This window comes from Echiichthys vipera (assembly GCF_963691815.1).
Source record: "Echiichthys vipera genome assembly, chromosome: 1".
Taxonomy (NCBI): Eukaryota; Metazoa; Chordata; class Actinopteri; order Perciformes; family Trachinidae; genus Echiichthys; species Echiichthys vipera.
In genome coordinates, this window is record NC_139826.1 from 25942403 (window position 1) to 25968720 (window position 26318).

Consider the following 26318-nt stretch of genomic DNA (forward strand, 5'->3'; position numbering starts at 1 on the left):
ACAGTCCCTCAAATGCACAGGAATTTCCATCATTGACAAATCCTACAACCCAGCTTGTTTCAGAGCAGAATATAAGTAGAGTCATAAGTCAATCACTCAACAATCTATTAAGACTGACTTTACACTCTGCAGGAACTGCACAGTAAGTTTGAAAGACCTGAAAAATCTAAATGTTTAACATTTTGTATTTAATGATGAATTACTGTATATGTGATTGTGTTTTCATTTTAGACATCTACAACAATGAAGTCGCTTCTGGCAGGAATTGTTCTGATTCTCATTGTGGAAACCAATGCCCAGTGGCACCAGTTTCCTGGTCAAGCCTTTGACGGTTAGAAACATGACCTTTTTAACGTCTCCACAGGAACAATGTGTATAATTGTATACATGTATCCTTTTAAACCCCCCCCCCCCCTGAATTCTCTCAATTATTTCACTCAACCCTGTCTGTTGTCCTGATCAGGAGCTCGTGATATGTGGCGAGCATACAGTGACATGAAGGATGCCAACTGGAAAAACTCAGACAAATACTTTCATGCCAGAGGAAACTACGATGCGGCCCAGAGAGGAGAAGGGGGCAGATGGGCAGCTGAGGTTATCAGGTGAGGAGCAAAGAGAAGGAAAGAATTAGCTGCTTTTAAATTGTTGGCTGTTGCATATTGTTGTTGTCCCCCCCTCAAAAATAAATGCTTCTGGTTAAAAAAATGCAGATGGATCTAATAGCATTTCCTCCGTATTATAAATTGTTATTTCTTTTTGTTTTACCATGGGAAAATTGAGGAGTACCTCTGGGACCATTTTCAGCCCTTTATTATTTTTCATGTATATGCTACCACTAGCTAACATAATTCAAAGGCATTATAGCTCCTTTTTCTATACAGATGAAAACCAGATATGTATCATTTGGTTACAATAATTGCATCCAATCAAAACAATCTGCAGGCCTACCTTAATGAGGCCCCTTCTCAAAACCTCCCTAAAATATAGATACATTTGGTGATCATTATAGGTCCAGACTCTTCCCACAGCCTAACATGTCACACCGTAGTACATCCTCCTTTAACACTATCTTTGGAATTTGGGGAAATCAGTGCTGCTGTCCTGCAGCTTATTAAAGATCCAATGCAAATGTACAATTCGAACTATCGGATGATCTGTGTTCCTGCCCAAGACAATATAACCTGTTTTTATTTGGCTAGTTCAGAGCCTTGCTTTAACTGATTAGTTAAATGTATATATTATGCTGCTCTAATATAAAGTGTTTCTGATTTGCGGCCTTTTACAACACTTTGTAAGTAGGTTTTGTGCTGGTACTTGTTTTGTGCTTGTGCTGGTATTTATTGTCTAGTTTCCCATTTCAGTAATGGCAGAGAGTGGGTGCAGGAAAGACTGGGTCATGGTGCCGAGGACTCTGCTGATGATCAGAGAGCAAATGCTCATGGACGCAACGGAGGAGATCCCAACGTTTTCAGGCCAGCGGGACTTCCTGAAAAATATTAAAGGCATTGACCATTAACAATAAAACTAATGAAAGAAATTTCTAGTGTTGGAGTTTTTGATAATAAGGTTACAGTATATGGTGTTTGACAGAAAATGCATTTACAACAGAGGTTTTGTTTTGTCATGAGATCTTAACCCTGTTCTGTTTGTTGTTACCAAACACCTCTCATCTCCTGCCTCTTAACCACCAGTGATCACTACTGCAAGAAATAGACTAATCTCAGATAACTCACTCATGTATGCACCCACAAAAGACAGTTTTTTGACCCAGCCCAAACCTACAGAAGAAGACAATGACAAAAATCCCTGAATTTAACAATATACTGACTCCAGTCTAAGTTATTGACATTATTCCAGCTCCCTGACAAAGAAAGTTGCATAATGGATGATTGAATAAACATAATTCAAGTAACTTTGTTTTTTTTGAAAATGTAAAGTGAGAAATTAAGGTGCCTTTTAGAGGATTAAGTCTGGTTCATTGAGACATGTGTAGGCTATTTTGTGTCAGATTTCATCCCTGTCCATCTGTGATGGTGCTCTTTGTGCTTCCTTCAGCTGTAATGTTGGGATATGGCCACAAAGTGGCAGAGCTGCACCTGACATCTGAGGCTGATGCAATTAGAGAGAATCTTCCTTGTGATCCACTGGATGTTGATTAAGCCTGTGAATGTTCTCATTTGTCCAGGTCATCGTTATGCCCAAAAAGCAATTTCAGTCAAAAGCAACTGGACTCGTTTTTGTTTTGTTTTTTTCTAGGAAGACGTTTCACCTCTCATCCGAGAGGCTTCATCTAGTCAGATGGTAGATAAACTGAAGAAGCCTCTTGGATGAGAGGTGAAACGTCTTCCTAGACAAAAAAAACAAACAAGTCCAGTTGCTTTTGACTGAAATTGCTTTATGGGGTAAGATGTTGATTAATTTTAATGACAATAAAAAAACGTATTTTCATCTCAGCATGGATAATTCTGTGCCAAGGCTGCTCCATTGTGGCTGATACAGTTTAGTAACAGAGATAATTAATGTGATTCACCGATGAATGCCTGCATACAAATATACCCTTTACGCACAACCTGCCGAAGTTGTATCCTTCCATCCCTCGCTTACGTGTTGAGCCTTTTTTTCCATTAGTGTCAGTGTCACGAGCAACATGTGGGCTTTCATTATCACCATCATGCCATTACAGCCAATAGGCCCATACAGTCGATAAGGCACATTTACTCACAGTTCACGTTCGCCAAGAGCCACGCGCATAACGTGGCTCACTGGCGGTCTCTAGTGTTACACATCAATCAGTGGCAGTCAGCTGGGTGCTGTTGGGGGTGATCCTTCCTCCTATCCATTATTAGACTGTCAAATATATATATTTAAGATACACCAGGTGCAAAGTAAATGGTCATTTAAATGTCATAACCTTTGACTGATATAACTAAACTTACAATATGCATGGTTCACTAGCAGTGAAAGTAAAATAACATGTAACAAAAATATTAATATGATTGATGTGAATATAATATACATTACATGAGATTTAAGAGTGACAAGGAAGTATTTAAAAACAATTCAAATGACTATAAAGCTGGATAGTTTTTTTCTGTTCTGTCCTAATGTTGTGTAACATGGGATTCATCTGTCTACAGTTTTTGTAATTCAATTCAGTTCAATTCATTTTGATTTATAGTGCCAAATCCTAACAAAAGTTATCTCAGGACACTTTACAGAGTAGGTATAGACCATACTCTATGACTTATTTAAGATCAACATAGACCCAACAATTCCTCCATAGAGTACGGTGGCAACGAAAACCTTCCCTATAACAGGCACGTCTGACAGACCCAGCTCTATAGAGGTATGGAGGAAGTCACTGACAAAGTTCTCACAGCCCGAAACCAAAACTCTCTGCATGTCACTAGATTATGATCTTACTATGGTCAGCTGGTAACTGATATGATTGCATTGCAACAAAATGTTTAGTCATTATTTAATACATCTGCTTTATACAACATTCAGTGCATATTTCAACTTCTAGGGGGTCACGTGGTGCAGACTGTAAAGTTCTTTGAGGCAAATTTCTTTAATTGTGATTTTTGGTCTACATATGAAACAGATTTCTTTTGACTGCACGTATCTTATTTAATCATAATGGAATAGCATTAAATGTATCACCACAAATCAGAATATTTTTGTTGTATAAGAAGTGGCCGTTTTTAATTACCAGCTTAAGATGGTAAAGGACAATTCAACTGTTTGAGCATGTTTTTTGAAAAGTATTTGACCTTTATTAGATTTTCTTCTGTCTTATAAAGACCGTTTGTCGGAAAAATATCCCATCAACCCACAGCCCTTAGTGTGTCTGTCTAGAGTGACTTTTTTTTGTTACTATCTGCCTGAAGGCAACTGGAGAAGGCAAACTATTTTAATACACAGCGACATCTAGAGGATTTATTTAGCGTAACATACCAAAAGCAAATGGTAGCATTAACAACTAAGACACACACAAACAACTTTTCCTGTTTCAAGCTCCTCATTGCATCAGCCCCCCCCCTCACTTTTTCCTCACACACTATCTCTGTGATGAATATTTATTAGCGTGTCACAGTGTCTTCTCCGAGCTTAGAACACATTTATCAGCACAACTAGAGCCGTGCTTTAATCCTCCAGGGTTTTCATTGACATTTCATAATGTCTTCACACAGATTTACTCAGTGTGTGGGATGTTGTATTATCAAATAATATAGCATTAATTAGGGCGAGTGACCTATTGTATTTGTGATGATTGTATGAGTAAATGTAATAGATACAGATGAATGGCATGATGGTACAGTGTCAAGTTTTAGGATGGAGGTTATGTACAGTGTTATTTCAAATAATGAAAGCGAGGTTCATGAGCACTCAGAAATTCAAGGTATTTTTAAAGTCATCAGATCAGGTTATTTGTCTGGGAAGAGGTTTCCCCTTTCATCCAAGAGGCTTCATCAGTTAATTTATGCATCTGACCAGGCTGGGACTGGTCCCAAGCCGGACCAGCATCGGACCAGTCCCAGCCTGGTCAGATGCATAAATGAAATGATGAAGCCTCTTGAAACGTCTTCCTAGGCAAATAACCAAGTCCAGTTGCTTTTGACTTAAATTTCTTTGGGGACTGTCCGACAAGAAGAGATCGTTCTGATGAAAAGAAAATCGCTGTTTAAAAGCTCAGGAGCTGATTCGACATCACAGCTGCACAAAGAGCAGCCTCAGAGAGGGTGTGATAAGAGGCTTAGAGGGTACAGACGGGTCAGTGCTGTCACTCAAGCTGCAGTTTCAGTGGGTTATTGAAGGTTCATAATGGATATTAATGTTCGCTCTGCCACAACCAGAACAACATATAATGATATCAATCAAATATATAATATCTTGCATGTGCTCTTTCTCTAAAAAGGCAGGCCCTCTTACACAATGACTTTTTGTTTGACAAAGAAAGTTTTTTTTCACTGACTTTCATCTAGTAATATGATTTAAACATATTGATTGTTCCCTAAAACTATTATTTCTCAAATATTGTATTATGTATTATTATTTTAAAGGATGGGATTAAGCACAGTCATTTAGGAAAAAGATTTCCATTATCAAGTTAAATAAAAGAAGAAAGAGAGGATGAAGCAGTTTTAGGTATTCAAATGAAGGAAAAAGAGGATTCTAGGAGACTAAAGGACATATGTGCAATAAAAGATGCACTTCTTACTGCTTACTTACTACTACCCACACACTGCTTTTATAGCACTTGTGTGTGGTGTTTTCATATACAGTATATCTAAATATGTTTGATGTAGGCCTGTAAGGTCTTTGTATATGTTCACTGTTTTCAGTGTTGAAATTTTTTTTTTTGTTACCTTGGGGCAGATAAAGTCTTCATTAAAATAAAAGAGAAGGAGCCAAATTAATCTACCTTTTTATGTTGTTGACAAGGCCAAAACTCTGTCACAATTAAGATAAGACTCCAGAGAAACTTTGGACTTTTCTGTGTAGTAGTCAATGAGTGGGTTTTCCACAGAGCAACATGTCCTTTATAAAGTAAGAGCACCTTAAGCAAACAGGCTCTGATAGCATGCAGTGTTCTGTTCTTTACAACAAACTTCCTCTATTTCGAAACAGTGTTGTTTAGATTCCAGCAGCACTGTAAATATCAAAGCATCTCTAGTAGAAGTGCTGTATGAACCCTTTAAATTAAAAATAATAAAGACAAGATTAACTTGCTTGATCCAATTAATACCAGGGAAATTCACTTGTTACAGCAGTAGAGTCAAACAAGAAGTGACTAACTGACATGACTATGACAAAAATACAAATAAAAAGTAAAATAGACCCAGATATATATATATTATATATTGATTTAACTTATGCCGATATATACATGATGGATAACTGCACATAATAAAGAAATATAAAACTATTTATCATCACTTACTGTATCTTTTAGTATGTTGCTCCAATCAGTTAACAAAAACAATGTAGTCGACTACAGGAAAATGTGGGTTTGTAAAAACTGTTTGTATGCTTATTTTTAAAAGTTGATGCAGAGTTTATTTTTCACAATGTTCAAGAACATCTATGTCAATCCTATTGTTTCATGTCATTGGTTCTTGTTTTTTGTTTGTTTTAAGCGTAAATGACGATTAAACTAAATACAAAATACCTTTTGGTCAGGAGTTCATGATATTTACAGTAAACGACAATAAATTGTTTGCATTAAGAGATCCTGGCAAAAAAATATATTCTGTAACACAAAGAAAAAGTTACACATTTTATATTGATGATTTCTCACAAAAATTAATTGTCATTTTCTCAAAGGGTGGTGGTTAACGGCATTGAAATGAAGGTTGTGTGTCTGATTCTGTTCTGTGTAAGGAGTGAAGGATATGTAGGCCCTACAATCCTAAAATTTCACACATCTTTCCGTGCTTACACTTCTATCTTATCATCTGAACATCACAGCAAAAATGTCTCTGGTTTTTTAATGTTTCTAAGATGTTAATCCTGATTAAATGTGTTTTTCTCTGTGTATTCTTTTATTCACCTTCTCTTGGCTGCAGCTGCACCAGCACTTCTTTTTTTTTATAGAGCTCAGTTAAATTTTTTTTAAACTTAATTAAAATTACAGTTTTACACATTTTATACAAATAAGAACATACAGTGAGTACATATTATAGAAAGAAAAAACTATCTGCAAATAGTGCAAAGTCAGTTAAAAGTGCGTATAAAGTCTGTGATGTTTTTATAAAGTGCTGTGTGTCCAGGACCTGAAATGTTCAGGTTTATCAGCACCAGCTTACTACTGCCCCCTACTGATTTGGAGTTACAGCAAGTCTGACATGATAATAAAGCTCTCACACAAGGCTAGTGTAAAGTGACAATTTAAACCTTGAGAGGGAGGAGGAGGATGCTATAAAAAAACATTGATTCATCAAAATTAAAAACTAAAAACTGGGCGTAAAAAGTGCAAAAAAGCACCCAAAGAAAAACAGAACTTACTGGACAACATGATGTGTGAAAATTTGATATATACATACATATGTATTTAAAAAACATAAACTGACCCTTGCTTAAATTACAATTACAAGGTTAGTGCTGCTGAGTTCTTTAATAGAAAGCATCCTTACATCAACAGTAACAGAAGCAAACCCTGCAGTGGCAACAATTATTTTTTTATAGCAGTGTCCTTGAAAAGTCACATTGTGAATTAAAGAAGACAACATAAGATATAAAAAGAGCTACTGCAGCAATTGATTTCATACTTTTTTTTATAACACATACATTTCTTCTACTTTTTTTGTTCACACAAAACTTACAGTTGTCCCTGACAAACTTGTGGGCAGTTGCACAACTAATATCCTCTGTGTGTTTCCCTGACATTTCTGACCTCGAACAGTCCCTCAAATGCACAGGAATTTCCATCATTGACAAATCCTACAACCCAGCTTGTTTCAGAGCAGAATATAAGTAGAGACATAAGTCAATCACTCAACAATCTATTAAGACTGACTCTACACTCTGCAGGAACTGCAAAGTAAGTTTGAAAGACCTGAAAAATCTAAATGTTTAACATTTTGTATTTAATGATGAACTACTGTATATGTGATTGTGTTTTCATTTTAGACATCTACAACAATGAAGTCGCTTCTGGCAGGAATTGTTCTGATTCTCATTGTGGAAACCAATGCCCAGTGGCACCAGTTTCCTGGTCAAGCCTTTGACGGTTAGAAACATGACCTTTTTAACGTCTCCACGGGAACAATGTGTATAATTGTATACATATATCCATTACATTTTTTCCCCCCCTGAATTCTCTCAATTATTTCACTCAACCCTATCTGTTGTCCTGATCAGGAGCTCGTGATATGTGGCGAGCATACAGTGACATGAAGGATGCCAACTGGAAAAACTCAGACAAATACTTTCATGCCAGAGGAAACTACGATGCGGCCCAGAGAGGAGAAGGGGGCAGATGGGCAGCTGAGGTTATCAGGTGAGGAGCAAAGAGAAGGAAAGCATTAGCTGCTTTTAAATTGTTGGCTGTTGCATATTGTTGTCCCCCCCTCAAAAATAAATGCTTCTTGTTCATAAACTGCAGATGGATCTAATAGCATTTCCACCATATTGTACATTGTTATTTCTTTTTCTTTTACCATGGGTAAATTGAGGAGTACCTCTGGGACCATTTTTCAGCCCTTTATTATTTTTCATGTATATGCTACCACTAGCTAACATAATTCAAAGGCATTATAGCTCCTATTTCTATACAGATGAAAACCAGATATGTATCATTTGGTTACAATAATTGCATCCAATCAAAACAATCTGCAGGCCTACCTTAATGAGGCCCCTTCTCAAAACCTCCCTAAAATATAGATACATTTGGTGATCATTATAGGTCCAGACTCTTCCCACAGCCTAACATGTCACATCGTAGTTCATCCTCCTTTAACACTATCTTTGGAATTTGGGGAAATCAGTGTTGCTGTCCTGCAGCTTATTAAAGATCCAATGCAAATGTACAATTCGAACTATCAGATGATCTGTGTTCCTGCCAAAGACAATATAACCTGTTTTTATTTGGCTAGTTCAGAGCCTTGCTTTAACTGAAGATTATTATTAGTTAAATGTATATATTATGCTGCTCTAATATAAAGTGTTTCTGATTTGGGGCCTTTTACAACACTTTGTAAGTAGGTTTTGTGCTGGTACTTGTTTTGTGCTTGTGCTGGTATTAATTGTCTTGTTTCCCATTTCAGTAATGGCAGAGAGTGGGTGCAGGAAAGACTGGGTCATGGTGCCGAGGACTCTGCTGATGATCAGAGAGCAAATGCTCATGGACGCAACGGAGGAGATCCCAACGTTTTCAGGCCAGCGGGACTTCCTGAAAAATATTAAAGGCATTGACCATTAATAATAAAACTAATTAAAGAAATTTCTAGTGTTGGAGTTTTTGATAATAAGGTTACAGTATACAGTGTTTGACAGAAAATACATTTACAACAGATAAGCCTGTGAATGTTCTCATTCGTCCAGGTCATCGTTATCCTCAAAGCAATTTCAGTCAAAAACAACTGGACTGGTTGTTTGTCTAGGAAGACGTTTCACCTCTCATCCAAGAGGCTTCATCAGTTCATGTACGCATCTGACCAGGCTGGGACTGGTCCAACTAACTGGTGTGGAGATCCAGGTATTTAACCTCTCACAAGGCCGATGATGTCACTGAAACCCTTTGTGCTCCAAGTGCCCACGCCCGTCGTTAGAGTGACAGTCGGTGGTGGGCAGTTGGTTTCGACGTCGTTAGTGCTCTATTGAGTCTGAACGACAGTCGTTGGGGTCACCCGGGCCATGTGTGAACAGTTGTCCTTTGAGGTTAGACTGTTGAATCTCCTGGGAAGGGACGAAAGGGCGGCATTGTAAATTGGAGATAAGTGGTGTCTCAGACCCCCTCCTCTGTTTAGCGATGGTTTCTCCACTTTAACATAGATGGCTTCTTTTACTCCTCTTTCAAACACATCACACCAGAGAGGAAGTTAAAGACAACAGCTTGCCCTTCTTGGACTGTGACGTCCATATGGAGAATGACAGGAGCCTCCACATAGGGGTATACAGAAAACCCACTCACACGGATCAATATCTACTTTTCGACTCTCACCACCCTTTGGAACACAAGCTTGGCGTAATCAGAACACTGCAGCACAGAGCTGATAACGTACCCACTAGCTCACAGGCTCAAGGGGAAGAACGCAAGCACCTGAGAGGCGCCCTCACAACTTGTGGCTACCCCAGCTGGACCTTTGTTAAAACGGCAGCTGCCTCCAGAAAGAAAACCAAAGTGGTTGAGAAAGAAAAAGATAACAGGAGAAACAACATAGTCATCCCATATGTGGCTGGGGTATCGGAGAAACTCAGGAGGATTTTCAACAAACACTGCATCCCTGTGTATTTCAAACCCAGTAACACACTCAGACAGAGACTAGTACATCCGAAGGACAGAACACCACACCACCACAAAAGCAACCTGGTTTATGCTGTCCAATGCAACGAGGAATGCAAAGATCTTTACATTGGAGAAACAAAACAACCACTGCATAAACGCATGGCCCAACACAGGAGAGCTAACTCCTCAGGCCTGGACTCGGCTGTCCACTTACACCTCAAGGAGAAAGCCCACTCCTTTGATGACAGCAATGTCCAAATCTTGGACAGAGAGGACAGATGGTTTGAAAGAGGAGTAAAAGAAGCCATCTATGTTAAAGTGGAGAAACCATCGCTAAACAGAGGAGGGGGTCTGAGACACCACTTATCTCCAATTTACAATGCCGCCCTTTCGTCCCTTCCCAGGAGATTCAACAGTCTAACCTCAAAGGACAACTGTTCACACATGGCCCGGGTGACCCCAACGACTGTCGTTCAGACTCAATAGAGCACTAACGACGTCGAAACCAACTGCCCACCACCGTCTGTCACTCTAACGACGGGCGTGGGCACTTGGAGCACAAAGGGTTTCAGTGACATAATCGGCCTTGTGAGAGGTTAAATACCTGGATCTCCACACCAGTTAGTTGGACCAGTCCCAGCCTGGTCAGATGCGTACATGAACTGATGAAGCCTCTTGGATGAGAGGTGAAACGTCTTCCTAGACAAACAACCAGTCCAGTTGTTTTTGACTGAAATTGCTTTGAGGATTTACAACAGATGTTTTGTTTTGTCATGAGATCTTAACCCTGTTCTGTTTGTTGTGACCAAACACCTCTCATCTCCTGCCTCTTAACCACCAGTGATCACTACTGCAAGAAATAGACTAATCTCAGATAACTCACTCATGTATGCACCCACAAAAGACAGTTTTTTGACCCAGCCCAAACCTACAGAAGAAGACAATGACAAAAATCCCTGAATTTAACAATATACTGACTCCAGTATAAGTTATTGACATTATTCCAGCTCCCTGACAAAAAAAGTTGCATAATGGATGATTGAATAAACATAATTCAAGTAACTTTGTGTTTTTGAAAATGTAAAGTGAGAAACTAAGGTGCCTTTTAGAGGATTAAGTCTGGTTCATTGAGACATGTGTAGGCTTTTTTGTGTCAGATTTCTTCCCTGTCCTTCTGTGATGGTGCTCTTTGTGCTTCCTTCAGCTGTAATGTTGGGATATGGCCACAAAGTGGCAGGGCTGCACCTGACATCTGAGGCTGACGCAATTAGAGAGAATCTTCCTTGTGATCCACTGGATGTTGATTAAGCCTGTGAATGTTCTCATTTGTCCAGGTCATCGTTATGCCCAAAAAGCAATTTCAGTCAAAAGCAACTGGACTCGTTTTTGTTTTGTTTTTTTCTAGGAAGACGTTTCACCTCTCATCCGAGAGGCTTCATCTAGTCAGATGGTAGATAAACTGAAGAAGCCTCTTGGATGAGAGGTGAAACGTCTTCCTAGACAAAAAAAAAAACAAGTCCAGTTGCTTTTGACTGAAATTGCTTTATGGGGTTAGATGTTGATTAATTTTAATGACAATAAAAAAACGTATTTTCATCTCAGCATGGATAATTCTGTGCCAAGGCTGCTCCATTGTGGCTGATACAGTTTAGTAACAGAGATAATTAATGTGATTCACCGATGAATGCCTGCATACAAATATACCCTTTACGCACAACCTGCCGAAGTTGTATCCTTCCATCCCTCGCTTACGTGTTGAGCCTTTTTTTCCATTAGTGTCAGTGTCACGAGCAACATGTGGGCTTTCATTATCACCATCATGCCATTACAGCCAATAGGCCCATACAGTCGATAAGGCACATTTACTCACAGTTCACGTTCGCCAAGAGCCACGCGCATAACGTGGCTCACTGGCGGTCTCTAGTGTTACACATCAATCAGTGGCAGTCAGCTGGGTGCTGATGGGGGTGATCATTCCTCCTATCCATTATTAGACTGTCAAATATATATATTTAAGATACACCAGGTGCAAAGTAAATGGTCATTTAAATGTCATAACCTTTGACTGATATAACTAAACTTACAATGTGCATGGTTCACTAGCAGTGAAAGGAAAATAACATGTAACAAAAAATATTAATATGATTGATGTGAATATAATATACATTACATGAGATTTAAGAGTGACAAGGAAGTATTTAAAAACAATTCAAATGACTATAAAGCTAGATAGTTTTTTTCTGTTCTGGCCCTAATGTTGTATAACATGGGATTCATCTGTCTACAGTTTTTGTAATTCAATTCAGTTCAATTCATTTTGATTTATAGTGCCAAATCCTAACAAAAGTTATCTCAGGACACTTTACAGAGTAGGTATAGACCATACTCTATGACTTATTTAAGATTTACATAGACCCAACAATTCCTCCATAGAGTACGGTGGCAACGAAAACCTTCCCTATAACAGGCACGTCTGACAGACCCAGCTCTATGGAGGTATGGAGGAAGTCACTGACAAAGTTCTCACAGCACGAAACCAAAACTATCTGCATGTCACTAGATTATGATCTTACTATGGTCAGCTGGTAACTGATATGATTGTATTGCAACAAAATGTTTATTCATTATTTAATACATCTGCTTTATACAACATTCAGTGCATATTTCAACTTCTAGGGGGTCACGTGGTGCAGATTGTAAAGTTCTTTGAGGCAAATTTCTTTATTTGTGATTTGTGGTCCACATATGAAACAGATTTCTTTTGACTGCATGTATCTTATTTAATCATAATGGAATAGCATTAAATGTATCACCACAAATCAGAATATTATTGTTGTATAAGAAGTGGCCGTTTTTAATTATCAGCTTACGATGGTAAAGGACAATTCAACTGTTTGAGCATGTTTTTAGAAAAGTATTTGACCCTTATTGGATTCTCTTCTGTCTTATAAAGACCGTTTGTCGAAAAAATATCCCATCAACCCACAGCCCTTAGTGTGTCTAGAGTGACTTTTTTTGTTACTAACTGCCTGAAGGCAACTGGAAAAGGCAAACTATTTTAATACACAGCGACATCTAGAGGATTTATTTAGCGTAACATACCAAAAGCAAATGGTAGAGTTAACAACTAAGACACACAAACAACTTTTCCTATTTCAAGCTCCTCATTGCATCAGCTCCACCCCCCCCCTCAATTTTTCCTCACACAATATCTCTGTGATGAATATTTATTAGCGTGTCACAGTGTCTTCTCCGAGCTTAAAACACATTTATCAGCACAACTAGAGCCGTGATTTAATCCTCCAGGGTTTTCATTGACATTTCATAATGTCTTTACACAGATTTACTCAGTGTGTGGGATGTTGTATTATCAAATAATATAGCATTAATTAGGGCGAGTGACCTATTGTATTTGTGATGATTGTATGAGTAAATGTAATAGATACAGATGAATGGCATGATGGTACAGTGTCAAGTTTTAGGATGGAGGTTATGTACAGTATTATTTCAAATAATAAAAGCGAGGTTCATGAGCACTCATAAAGTCAAGGTATTTTTAAAGTCATCAGATCAGGTTATTTGTCTGGGAAGAGGTTTCCCCTTTCATCCAATAGGCTTCATCAGTTAATTTATGTATCTGACCAGGCTGGGACTGGTCCCAAGCCGGACCAGCATCGGACCAGTCCCAGCCTGGTCAGATGCATAAATGAACTGATGAAGCCTCTTGAAATGTCTTCCTAGGCAAATAACCAAGTCCAGTTGCTTTTGACTTAAATTTATTTGGGGACTGTCAGACAAGAAGAGATCGTTCTGATGAAAAGAAAATCGCTGTTTAAAAGCTCAGGAGCTGATTCGACATCACAGCTGCACAAAGAGCAGCCTCAGAGAGGGTGTGATAAGAGGCTTAGAGGGTACAGACGGGTCAGTGCTGTCACTCAAGCTGCAGTTTCAGTGGGTTATTGAAGGGTCATAATGGATATTAATGTTTGCTCTGCCACACCCAAAACAACATATAATGATATCAATCAAAGACATAATATCTTGCATGTGCTCTTTCTCTAAAAAGGCAGGCCCTCTTACACAATGACGTTTTGTTCGACAAAGAAAGTTTTTTTTCACTGACTTTCATCTAGTAATATGATGTAAACATATTGATTGTTCCCTAAAACTATTATTTCTCAAATATTGTATTATGTATTATTATTTTAAAGGATGGGATTAAGCACAGTCATTTAGGAAAAAGATTTCCATTATCAAGTTAAATAAAAGAAGAAAGAGAGGATGAAGCAGTTTTAGGTATTCAAATGAAGGAATAAGAGGATTCTAGGAGACTAAAGGACATATGTGCAATAAAAGATGCACTTCTTACTGCTTACTTACTACTACCCACACACTGCTTTTATAGCACTTGTGTGTGGTGTTTTCATATACAGTATATCTAAATATGTCTGATGTAGGCCTGTACGGTCTTTGTATGTTCACTGTTTTCAGTGTTGAAATATATTTTTTTTACCTTGGGGCAGATAAAGTCTTCATTAATATAAAATAGAAGGAGCCAAATTAATCGACCCCCTTTATGTTGTTGACAAGGCCAAAACTCTGTCACAATTAAGATAAGGCTCCAGAGAAACTTTGGACTTTTCTGTGTAGCAGTCAATGAGTGGGTTTTCCACAGAGCAACATGTCCTTTATAAAGAAAGAGCACCTTAAGCAAACAGGCTCTGATAGCATGCAGTGTTCTGTTCTTTACAACAAACTTCCTCTATTTCGAAACAGTGTTGTTTAGATTCCAGCAGCACTGTAAATATCAAAGCATCTCTAGTAGAAGTGCTGTATGAACCCTTTAAATTAAAAATAATAAAGACAAGATTAACTTGCTTGATCCAATTAATACCAGGGAAATTCACTTGTTACAGCAGTAGAGTCAAACAAGAAGAGACTAACTGACATGACTATGACAAAAATACAAATAAAAAGTAAAATAGACCCAGATATATATATATATATATATATATATATTATATATTCATTTAACTCATGCCGATACATACATGATGGATAACTGCACATAATAAAGAAATATAAAACTATTTATCATCACTTACTGTATCTTTTAGGATGTTGCACCAATCAGTTAACAAAAACAATGTAGTCGACTACAGGAAAATGTGGGTTTGTAAAAACAGTGTGTATGCTTATTTTTAAAAGATGATCCAGAGTTTATTTTTCACAATGTTCAAGAACATCTATGTCAATCCTATTGTTTCATGTCATTGGTTCTTGTTTTTTGTTTGTTTTAAGCGTAAATGATGATTAAAATAAATACAAAATACCTTTTGGTCAGGAGCTCATGATATATACAGTAAAAGACAATAAATTGTTTGCATTAAGAGATCCTGGCAAAAAAAATATATTCTGTAACACAAAGAAAAAGTTACACATTTTATATTGATGAATTCTCACAAAAATGAATTGTCATTTTGTCAAAGGGTAATGGTTAATAAAATTAAGTTTGTGTGTCTGATTCTGTTCTGTGTAAATCCTAAAATTTCACACATCTTTCTGTGCTTACACTTCTATCTTATCATCTGAACATCACAGCAAAAATGTGTCTAGTTTTTTTAATGTTTCTAAGATGTTAATCCTGATTAAATGTGTTTTTTCTGTGTATTCTTTTATTCACCTTCTCTTGGCTGCAGCTGCACCAGCACTTCTTCTTTTTTTATAGAGCTCAGTTAATTTTTTTTAAACTTTATTAAAGTTTACAGTTTTACACATTTTATACAAATAAGAACATACAGTGAGTACATATTATAGAAAGAAAAAAATATCTGCAAATAGTGCAAAGTCAGTTAAAAGTGCGTATGAAGTCCGTGATGTTTTTATAAAGTGCTGTGTGTCCAGGACCTGAAATATTCAGGTTTATCAGCACCAGCTTACTACTGCCCCCTACTGATTTGGAGTTACAGCAAGTCTGACATGATAATAAAGCTCTCACACAAGGCTAGTGTAAAGTGACAATTTAAACCTTGAGAGGGAGGAGGAGGATGCTATAAAAAAAAACATTGATTCATAAAAATTAAAAACTAAAAACTGGGCGTAAAAAGGGCAAAAAAGCACCCAAAGAAAAACATAACTTACTGGACAACATGATGTGTGAAAATGTGATATATATATATATATGTACATATGTATTTAAAAAACATAAACCGACCCTTGCTTAAATTACAATCACAAGGTTAGTGCTGCTGAGTTCTTTAATAGAAAGAATCCTTACATCAACAGTAACAGAAGCAAACCCTGCAGTGGCAACAATTATTTTTTTATAGCAGTTTCCTTGAAAAGTCACAACGTGAATTAAAGAAGACAACATAAGATATCAACAAATAATCAAAACAAATATAAAAAGAGCTACTGCAGCAATTGATTTCATACTTTTTTTTATAACACATACATTTCTTCTACTTTTTTTGTTCACACAAAACTTACAGTTGTCCCTGACAAACTTGTGCGCAGTTGCACAACTAATATCCTCTGTGTGTTTCCCTGACATTTCTGACCTCGAACAGTCCCTTAAATGCACGGGAATTTCCATCATTGACAAATCCTACAACCCAGCTTGTTTCAGAGCAGAATATAAGTAGAGTCATAAGTCAATCACTCAACAATCTATTAAGACTGACTTTACACTCTGCAGGAACTGCAAAGTAAGTTTGAAAGACCTGAAAAATCTAAATGTTTAACATTTTGTATTTAATGATGAATTACTGTATATGTGATTGTGTTTTCATTTTAGACATCTACAACAATGAAGTCGCTTCTGGCAGGACTTGTTCTGATTCTCATTGTGGAAACCAATGCCCAGTGGCACCAGTTTCCTGGTCAAGCCTTTGACGGTTAGAAACATGACCTTTTTAACGTCTCCACAGGAACAATATGTATAATTGTATACATGTATCCTTTTACATTTTTTCCCCCCCTGAATTCTATCAATTATTTCACTCAACCCTGTCTGTTGTCCTGATCAGGAGCTCGTGATATGTGGCGAGCATACAGTGACATGAAGGATGCCAACTGGAAAAACTCAGACAAATACTTTCATGCCAGAGGAAACTACGATGCGGCCCAGAGAGGAGAAGGGGGCAGATGGGCAGCTGAGGTTATCAGGTGAGGAGCAAAGAGAAGGAAAGAATTAGCTGCTTTTAAATTGTTGGCTGTTGCATATTGTTGTCCCCCCCCCCTCAAAAATAAATGCTTCTTGTTAATAAACTGCAGATGGATCTAATAGCATTTCCACCCTATTGTACATTGTTATTTCTTTTTGTTTTACCACGGGTTAATTGAGGAGTACCTCTGGGACCATTTTTCAGCCCTTTATTATTTTTCATGTATATGTTACCACTAGCTAACATAATTCAAAGGCATTATAGCTCCTATTTCTATACAGATGAAAACCAGATATGTATCATTTGGTTACAATAATTGCATCCAATCAAAACAATCTGCAGGCCTACCTTAATGAGGCCCCTTCTCAAAACCTCCCTAAAATATAGATACATTTGGTGATCATTATAGGTCCAGACTCTTCCCACAGCCTAACATGTCACATCATAGTTCATCCTCCTTTAACACTATCTTTGGAATTTGGGGAAATCAGTGTTGCTGTCCTGCAGCTAATTAAAGATCCAATGCAAATGTACAATTCGAACTATCGGATGATCTGTGTTCCTGCCCAAGACAATATAACCTGTTTTTATTTGGCTAGTTCAGAGCCTTGCTTTAACTGAAGATTATTATTAGTTAAACGTATATATTATGCTGCTCTAATATAAAGTGTTCTGATTTGGGGCCTTTTGCAACACTTTGTAAGTAGGTTTTGTGCTGGTACTTGTTTTTTGCTTGTGCTGGTATTAATTGTCTAGTTTCCCATTTCAGTAATGGCAGAGAGTGGGTGCAGGAAAGACTGGGTCATGGTGCCGAGGACTCTGCTGATGATCAGAGAGCAAATGCTCATGGACGCAACGGAGGAGATCCCAACGTTTTCAGGCCAGCGGGACTTCCTGAAAAATATTAAAGGCATTGACCATCAATAATAAAACTAATGAAAGAAATTACTAGTGTTGGAGTTTTTGATAATAAGGTTACAGTATACAGTGTTTGACAGAAAATACATTTACAACAGAAGTTTTGTTTTGTCATGAGATCTTAACCCTGTTCTGTTTGTTGTTACCAAACACCTCTCATCTCCTGCCTCTTAACCACCAGTGATCACTACTGCAAGAAATAGACTAATCTCAGATAACTCACTTATGTATGCACCCACAAAAGACAGTTTTTTGACCCAGCCCAAACCTACAGAAGAAGACAATGACAAAAATCCCTGAATTTAACAATATACTGACTCCAGTATAAGTTATTGACATTATTCCAGCTCCCTGACAAAGAAAGTTGCATAATGGATGATTGAATAAACATAATTCAAGTAACTTAGTGTTTTTGAAAATGTAAAGTGAGAAATTAAGGTGCCTTTTAGAGGATTAAGTCTGGTTCATTGAGACATGTGTAGGCTATTTTGTGTCAGATTTCATCCCTGTCCATCTGTGATGGTGCTCTTTGTGCTTCCTTCAGCTGTAATGTTGGGATATGGCCACAAAGTGGCAGGGCTGCACCTGACATCTGAGGCTGATGCAATTAGAGAGAATCTTCCTTGTGATCCACTGGATGTTGATTAAGCCTGTGAATGTTCTCATTTGTCCAGGTCATCGTTATGCCCAAAAAGCAATTTCAGTCAAAAGCAACTGGACTCGTTTTTGTTTTTTTTTTGTCTAGGAAGACGTTTCACCTCTCATCCGAGAGGCTTCATCTAGTCAGATGGTACATAAACTGATGAAGCCTCTTGGATGAGAGGTGAAACGTCTTCCTAGACAAAAAAAAAAACAAGTCCAGTTGCTTTTGACTGAAATTGCTTTATGGGGTTAGATGTTGATTAATTTTAATGACAATAAAAAAACACATTTTCATCTCAGCATGGATAATTCTGTGCCAAGGCTGCTCCATTGTGGCTGATACAGTTTAGTAACAGAGATAATTAATGTGAGTCACCGATGAATACCTGCAAAGAAATATACCCTTTACGCACAACCTGCCGAAGTTGTATCCTTCCATCCCTCGCTTACGTGTTGAGCCTTTTTTTCCATTAGTGTCAGTGTCACGAGCAACATGTGGGCTTTCATTATCACCATCATGCCATTACAGCCAATAGGCCCATACAGTCGATAAGGCACATTTACTCACAGTTCACGTTCGCCAAGAGCCACGCGCATAACGTGGCTCACTGGCGGTCTCTAGTGTTACACATCAATCAGTGGCAGTCAGCTGGGTGCTGTTGGGGGTGATCCTTCCTCCTATCCATTATTAGACTGTCAAATATATATAATCAAGATACACCAGGTGCAAAGTAAATGATAATTTAAATGTCATAACCTTTGACTGATATAACTAAACTTACAATGTGCATGGTTCACTAGCAGTGAAAGGAAAATAACATGTAACAAAAATATTAATATGATTGATGTGAATATAATATACATTACATGAGATTTAAGAGTGACAAGGAAGAATTTAAAAACAATTCAAATGACTATAAAGCTGGATAGTTTTTTTCTGTTCTGTCCTAATGTTGTGTAACATGGGATTCATCTGTCTACAGTTTTTGTCATTCAATTCAGTTCAATTCATTTTGATTTATAGTGCCAAATCCTAACAAAAGTTATCTCAGGACACTTTACAGAGTAGGTATAGACCATACTCTATGACTTATTTAAGATCAACATAGACCCAACAATTCCTCCGTAGAGTACGGTGGCAACGAAAACCTTCCCTATAACAGGCACGTCTGACAGACCCAGCTCTGTGGAGGTATGGAGGAAGTCACTGACAAAGTTCTCACAGCCCGAAAGCAAAACTATCTGCATGTCACTAGATTATGATCTTACTATGGTCAGCTGGTAACTGATATGATTGTATTGCAACAAAATGTTTATTCATTATTTAATACATCTGCTTTATACAACATTCAGTGCATATCTCAACTTCTAGGGGGTCACGTGGTGCAGATTGTAAAGTTCTTTGAGGCAAATTTCTTTATTTGTGATTTGTGGTCTACATATGAAAGATTTCTTTTGACTGCATGTATCTTATTTAATCATAATGGAATAGCATTAAATGTATCACCACAAATCAGAATATTATTGTTGTATAAGAAGTGGCCTTTTTTAATTACCAGCTTACGATGGTAAAGGACCATTCAACTGTTTGAGCATGTTTTTAGAAAAGTATTTGACCCTTATTAGATTTTCTTCTGTTTTATAAAGACCGTTTGTCGAAAAATATCCCATCAACCCACAGCCCTTAGTGTGTCTGTCTGGAGTGACTTTTTTTGTTACTAACTGCCTGAAGGCAACTGGAAAAGTCAAACTATTTTAATACACAGCGACATCTAGAGGATTTATTTAGCGTAACATACCAAAAGCAAATGGTAGAGTTACCAACTAAGACCACACAAACAACTTTTCCTGTTTCAAGCTCCTCATTGCATCAGCCCCCCCCCCCTCAATTTTTCCTCACACACTATCTCTGTGATGAATATTTATTAGCGTGTCACAGTGTCTTCTCCGAGCTTAAAACACATTTATCAGCACAAATAGAGCCGTGCTTTAATCCTCCAGGGTTTTCATTGACATTTCATAATGTCTTCACACAGATTTACTCAGTGTGTGGGATGTTGTATTATCGAATAATATAGCATTAATTAGGGCGAGTGACCTATTGTATTTGTGATGATTGTATGAGTAAATGTAATAGATACAGATGAATGGCATGATGGTACAGTGTCAAGTTTTAGGATGGAGGTTATGTACAGTATTATTTCAAATAATAAAAGCGAGGTTCATGAGCACTCAGAAATTCAAGGTATTTTTAAAGTCATCAGATCAGGTTATTTGTCTGGGAAGAGGTTTCCCCTTTCATCCAAGAGGCTTCATCAGTTAATTTATGTATCTGACCAGGCTGGGACTGGTCCCAAGCCGGACCAGCATCGGACCAGTCCCAGCCTGGTCAGATGCATAAACGAACTGATGAAGCCTCTTGAAATGTCTTCCTAGGCAAATAACCAAGTCCAGTTGCTTTTGACTTAAATTTCTTTGGGGACTGTCAGACAAGAAGAGATCGTTCTGATGAAAAGAAAATCGCTGTTTAAAAGCTCAGGAGCTGATTCGACATCACAGCTGCACAAAGAGCAGCCTCAGAGAGGGTGTGATAAGAGGCTTAGAGGGTACAGACGGGTCAGTGCTGTCACTCAAGCTGCAGTTTCAGTGGGTTATTGAAGGGTCATAATGGATATTCATGTTCGCTCTGCCACAACCAGAACAACATATAATGATATCAATCAAAGACATAATATCTTGCATGTGCTCTTTCTCTAAAAAGGCAGTCCCTCTTACACAATGCCGTTTTGTTCGACAAAGAAAGTTTTTTTTCACTGACTTTCATCTAGTAATATGATTTAAACATATTGATTGTTCCCTAAAACTATTATTTCTTAAATATTGTATTATGTATTATTATTTTAAAGGATGGGATTAAGCACAGTCATTTAGGAAAAAGATTTCCATTATCAAATTAAATAAAAGAAGAAAGACAGGATGAAGCAGTTTTAGGTATTCAAATGAAGGAATAAGAGGATTCTAGGAGACTAAAGGACACATGTGCAATAAAAGATGCACTTCTTACTGCTTACTTACTTACTACCCACACACTGCTATTATAGCACTAGTGTGTGGTGTTTTCATATACAGTATATCTAAATATGTTTGATGTAGGCCTGTAAGGTCTTTGTATGTTCACTGTTTTCAGTGTTGAAATATTTTTTTTTACCTTAGGGCAGATAAAGTCTTCATTAAAATAAAAGAGAAGAAGCCAAATTAATCGACCTTTTTATGTTGTTGACAAGGCCAAAACTCTGTCACAATTAAGATAAGGCTCCAGAGAAACTTTGGACTTTTCTGTGTAGTAGTCAATGAGTGGGTTTTCCACAGAGCAACATGTCCTTTATAAAGAAAGAGCACCTTAAGCAAACAGGCTCTGATAGCATGCAGTGTTCTGTTCTTTACAACAAACTTCCTCTATTTCGAAACAGTGTTGTTTAGATTCCAGCAGCACTGTAAATATCAAAGCATCTCTAGTAGAAGTGCTGTATGAACCCTTTAAATTAAAAATAATAAAGACAAGATTAACTTGCTTGATCCAATTAATACCAGGGAAATTCACTTGTTACAGCAGTAGAGTCAAACAAGAAGAGACTAACTGACATGACTATGACAAAAATACAAATAAAAGGTAAAATAGACCCAGATATATATATATTATATATTCATTTAACTTATGCCGATATATACATGATGGATAACTGCACATAATAAAGAAATATAAAACTATTTATCATCACTTACTGTATCTTTTAGGATGTTGCTCCAATCAGTTAACAAAAACAATGTAGTCAACTACAGGAAAATGTGGGTTTGTAGAAACAGTTTGTATGCTTATTTTAAAAAGATGATACAGAGTTAATTTTTCACAATGTTCAAGAACACCTACGTCAATCCTATTGTTTCATGTCATTGGTTCTTGTTTTTTGTTTGTTTTAAGCGTAAATGATGATTAAACTAAATACAAAATACCTTTTGGTCAGGAGCTCATGATATTTACAGTAAACGACAATAAATTGTTTGCATTAAGAGATCCTGGCAAAAAAAATAAATATTGTAACACAAAGAAAAAGTTACACATTTTATATTGATGAATTCTCACAAAAATGAATTGTCATTTTGTCAAAGGGTGGTGTTTAACGGCATTGAAATGAAGGTTGTGTGTCTGATTCTGTTCTGTGTAAGGAGTAAAGGATATGTAGGCCCTACAATCCTAAAATTTCACACATCTTTCCGTGCTTACACTTCTATCTTATCATCTGAACATCACAGCAAAAATGTGTCTAGTTTTTTAATGTTTCTAAGATGTTAATCCTGATTAAATGTGTTTTTTTCTGTTTATTCTTTTATTCACCTTCTCTTGGCTGCAGCTGCACCAGCACTTCTTTTTTTTTATAGAGCTCAGTTAATTTTTTTTAAACTTTATTAAAGTTTACAGTTTTACACATTTTATACAAATAAGTACATACAGTGAGTACATATTATTGAAAGAAAAAACTATCTGCAATTAGTGCAAAGTCAGTTAAAAGTGCGTATAAAGTCTGTGATGTTTTTATAAAGTGCTGTGGGTCCAGGACCTGAAATATTCAGGTTTATCAGCACTAGCTTACTACTGCCCCCTACTGATTTGGAGTTACAGCAAGTCTGACGTGATAATGAAGCTCTCACACAAGGATAGTGTAAAGTGAAAATTTAAACCTTGAGAGGGAGGAGGAGGATGCTATAAAAAAAAACATTGATTCATAAAAATTAAAAACTAAAAACTTGGCGTAAAAAGTGCAAAAAAGCACCCAAAGAAAAACATAACTTACTGGACAACATGATGAGTGAAAATTTGATATATATATATATACATATGTATGTAAAAAACATAAACTGACCCTTGCTTAAATTACAATTACAAGGTTAGTGCTGCTGAGTTCTTTAATAGAAAGCATCCTTACATCAACAGTAACAGAAGCAAACCCTGCAGTGGCAACAATGTTTTTTTATAGCAGTTTCCTTGAAAGGTCACAATGTGAATTAAAGAAGACAACGTAAGATATCAACAAATAATCAAAACAAATATAAAAAGAGCTACTGCAGCAATTGATTTCATACTTTTTTTTATAACACATACATTTCTTCTACTTTTTTTGTTCACACAAAACTTACAGTTGTCCCTGACAAACTTGTGGGCAGTTGCACAACTAATATCCTCTGTGTGTTTCCCTGACATTTCTGACCTCGAACAGTCCCTTAAATGCACAGGAATTTCCATCATTGACAAATCCTACAACCCAGCTTGTTTCAGAGCAGAATATAAGTAGAGTCATAAGTCAATCACTCAACAATCTATTAAGACTGACTTTACACTCTGCAGGAACTGCAAAGTAAGTTTGAAAGACCTGAAAAATCTAAATGTTTAACATTTTGTATTTAATGATGAATTACTGTATATGTGATTGTGTTTTCATTTTAGACATCTACAACAATGAAGTCGCTTCTGGCAGGAATTGTTCTGATTCTCATTGTGGAAACCAATGCCCAGTGGCACCAGTTTCCTGGTCAAGCCTTTGACGGTTAGAAACATGACCTTTTTAACGTCTCCACAGGAACAATGTGTATAATTGTATACATGTATCCTTTTACATTTTTTCCCCCCCTGAATTCTCTCAATTATTTCACTCAACCCTGTCTGTTGTCCTGATCAGGAGCTCGTGATATGTGGCGAGCATACAGTGACATGAAGGATGCCAACTGGAAAAACTCAGACAAATACTTTCATGCCAGAGGAAACTACGATGCGGCCCAGAGAGGAGAAGGGGGCAGATGGGCAGCTGAGGTTATCAGGTGAGGAGCAAAGAGAAGGAAAGCATTAGCTGCCTTTAAATTGTTGGCTGTTGCATATTGTTGTTCCCCCCCCCCCCCCCCTCAAAAATAAATACTTCTTGTTAAAAAAATGCAGATGGATCTAATAGCATTTCCACCATATTGCACATTGTTATTTCTTTTTGTTTTGCCACGGGTAAATTGAGGAGTACCTCTGGGACCATTTTTCAGCCCTTTATTATTTATCATGTATATGCTACCACTAGCTAACATAATTCAAAGGCATTATAGCTCCTATTTCTATACAGATGAAAACCAGATATGTATCATTTGGTTACAATAATTGCATCCAATCAAAACAATCTGCAGGCCTACCTTAATGAGGCCCCTTCTCAAAACCTCCCTAAAATATAGATACATTTGGTGATCATTATAGGTCCAGACTCTTCCCACAGCCTAACATGTCACATCGTAGTTCATCCTCCTTTAACACTATCTTTGGAATTTGGGGAAATCAGTGTTGCTGTCCTGCAGCTTATTAAAGATCCAATGCAAATGTACAATTCGAACTATCGGATGATCTGTGTTCCTGGCCAAGACAATATAACCTGTTTTTATTTGGCTAGTTCAGAGCCTTGCTTTAACTGAAGATTATTATTAGTTAAATGTATATATTATGCTGCTCTAATATAAAGTGTTTCTGATTTGGGGCCTTTTACAACACTTTGTAAGTAGGCTTTGTGCTGGTACTCATTTTTTGCTTGTGTTGGTATTAATTGTCTAGTTTCCCATTTCAGTAATGGCAGAGAGTGGGTGCAGGAAAGACTGGGTCATGGTGCCGAGGACTCGGCTGATGATCAGAGAGCAAATGCTCATGGACGCAACGGAGGAGATCCCAACGTTTTCAGGCCAGCGGGACTTCCTGAAAAATATTAAAGGCATTGACCATTAATAATCAAACTGATGAAAGAAATTTCTAGTGTTGGAGTTTTTGATAATAAGGTTACAGTATACAGTGTTTGACAGAAAATAATAAAAATCCCTGAATTTAACAATATACTGACTCCAGTCTAAGTTATTGACATTATTCCAGCTCCCTGACAAAAAAAGTTGCAGAATGGATGATTGAATAAACATAATTCAAGTAACTTTGTGTTTTTGAAAATGTAAAGTGAGAAATTAATGTGCCTTTTAGAGGATTAAGTCTGGTTCATTGAGACATGTGTAGGCTATTTTGTGTCGGATTTCTTCCCTGTCCATCTGTGATGGTGCTCTTTGTGCTTCCTTCAGCTGTAATGTTGGGATATGGCCACAAAGTGGCAGGGCTGCACCTGACATCCGAGGCTGATGCAATTAGAGAGACTCTTCCTTGTGATCCACTGGATGTTGATTAAGCCTGTGAATGTTCTCATTTGTCCAGGTCATCATTATGCCCAAAAAGCAATTTCAGTCAAAAGCAACTGGACTCGTCTTTGGTTTTTTTTGTCTAGGAAGACGTTTCACCTCTCATCCGAGAGGCTTCATCTGGTCAGATGGTACATAAACTGATGAAGCCTCTTGGATGAGGGGTAAAACGTCTTCCTAGACAAAAAAAAAACAAGTCCAGTTGCTTTTGACTGAAATTGCTTTATGGGGTTAGATGTTGATTACATTTAATGACAATAAAAAAACTAATTTTCATCTCAGCATGGATTATTCTGTGCCAAGGCTGCTCCATTGTGGCACATACAGTTTAGTACCAGAGATAATTAATGTGATTACAATTAACCTTAGAATGAAACAACACAGTGACA

The 26318-nt window shown here is 37.3% G+C and overlaps 4 protein-coding genes across 4 annotated transcripts; all 4 read left to right on the plus strand.

The window, feature by feature from the left end:
* Positions 1 to 243: 243 nt before the first annotated feature.
* Positions 244 to 1500, plus strand: LOC310951217 (amyloid protein A-like; the record flags this gene model as incomplete). Its single annotated transcript, XM_083919339.1, has 3 exons — positions 244 to 331; positions 464 to 602; positions 1362 to 1500. The coding sequence occupies 3 exons, from the start codon at positions 244 to 246 to the stop codon at positions 1498 to 1500; spliced, it is 366 nt and encodes a 121-aa protein (XP_083775465.1).
* A 6144-nt stretch (positions 1501 to 7644) lies between these two features.
* LOC310953465 (amyloid protein A-like) lies at positions 7645 to 8907 on the plus strand (the record flags this gene model as incomplete). Its single annotated transcript, XM_083922504.1, has 3 exons — positions 7645 to 7732; positions 7864 to 8002; positions 8769 to 8907. 3 exons carry the CDS (start codon positions 7645 to 7647, stop codon positions 8905 to 8907), a joined length of 366 nt encoding a protein of 121 aa, XP_083778630.1.
* A 7850-nt stretch (positions 8908 to 16757) lies between these two features.
* LOC310959244 (amyloid protein A-like) lies at positions 16758 to 18023 on the plus strand (the record flags this gene model as incomplete). Its single annotated transcript, XM_083930531.1, has 3 exons — positions 16758 to 16845; positions 16978 to 17116; positions 17885 to 18023. The coding sequence occupies 3 exons, from the start codon at positions 16758 to 16760 to the stop codon at positions 18021 to 18023; spliced, it is 366 nt and encodes a 121-aa protein (XP_083786657.1).
* Positions 18024 to 24187: 6164 nt separating this feature from the next.
* LOC310947160 (amyloid protein A-like) lies at positions 24188 to 25461 on the plus strand (the record flags this gene model as incomplete). The annotated part of the gene is made up of 3 exons (XM_083913871.1): positions 24188 to 24275; positions 24408 to 24546; positions 25323 to 25461. 3 exons carry the CDS (start codon positions 24188 to 24190, stop codon positions 25459 to 25461), a joined length of 366 nt encoding a protein of 121 aa, XP_083769997.1.
* Positions 25462 to 26318: the final 857 nt, after the last annotated feature.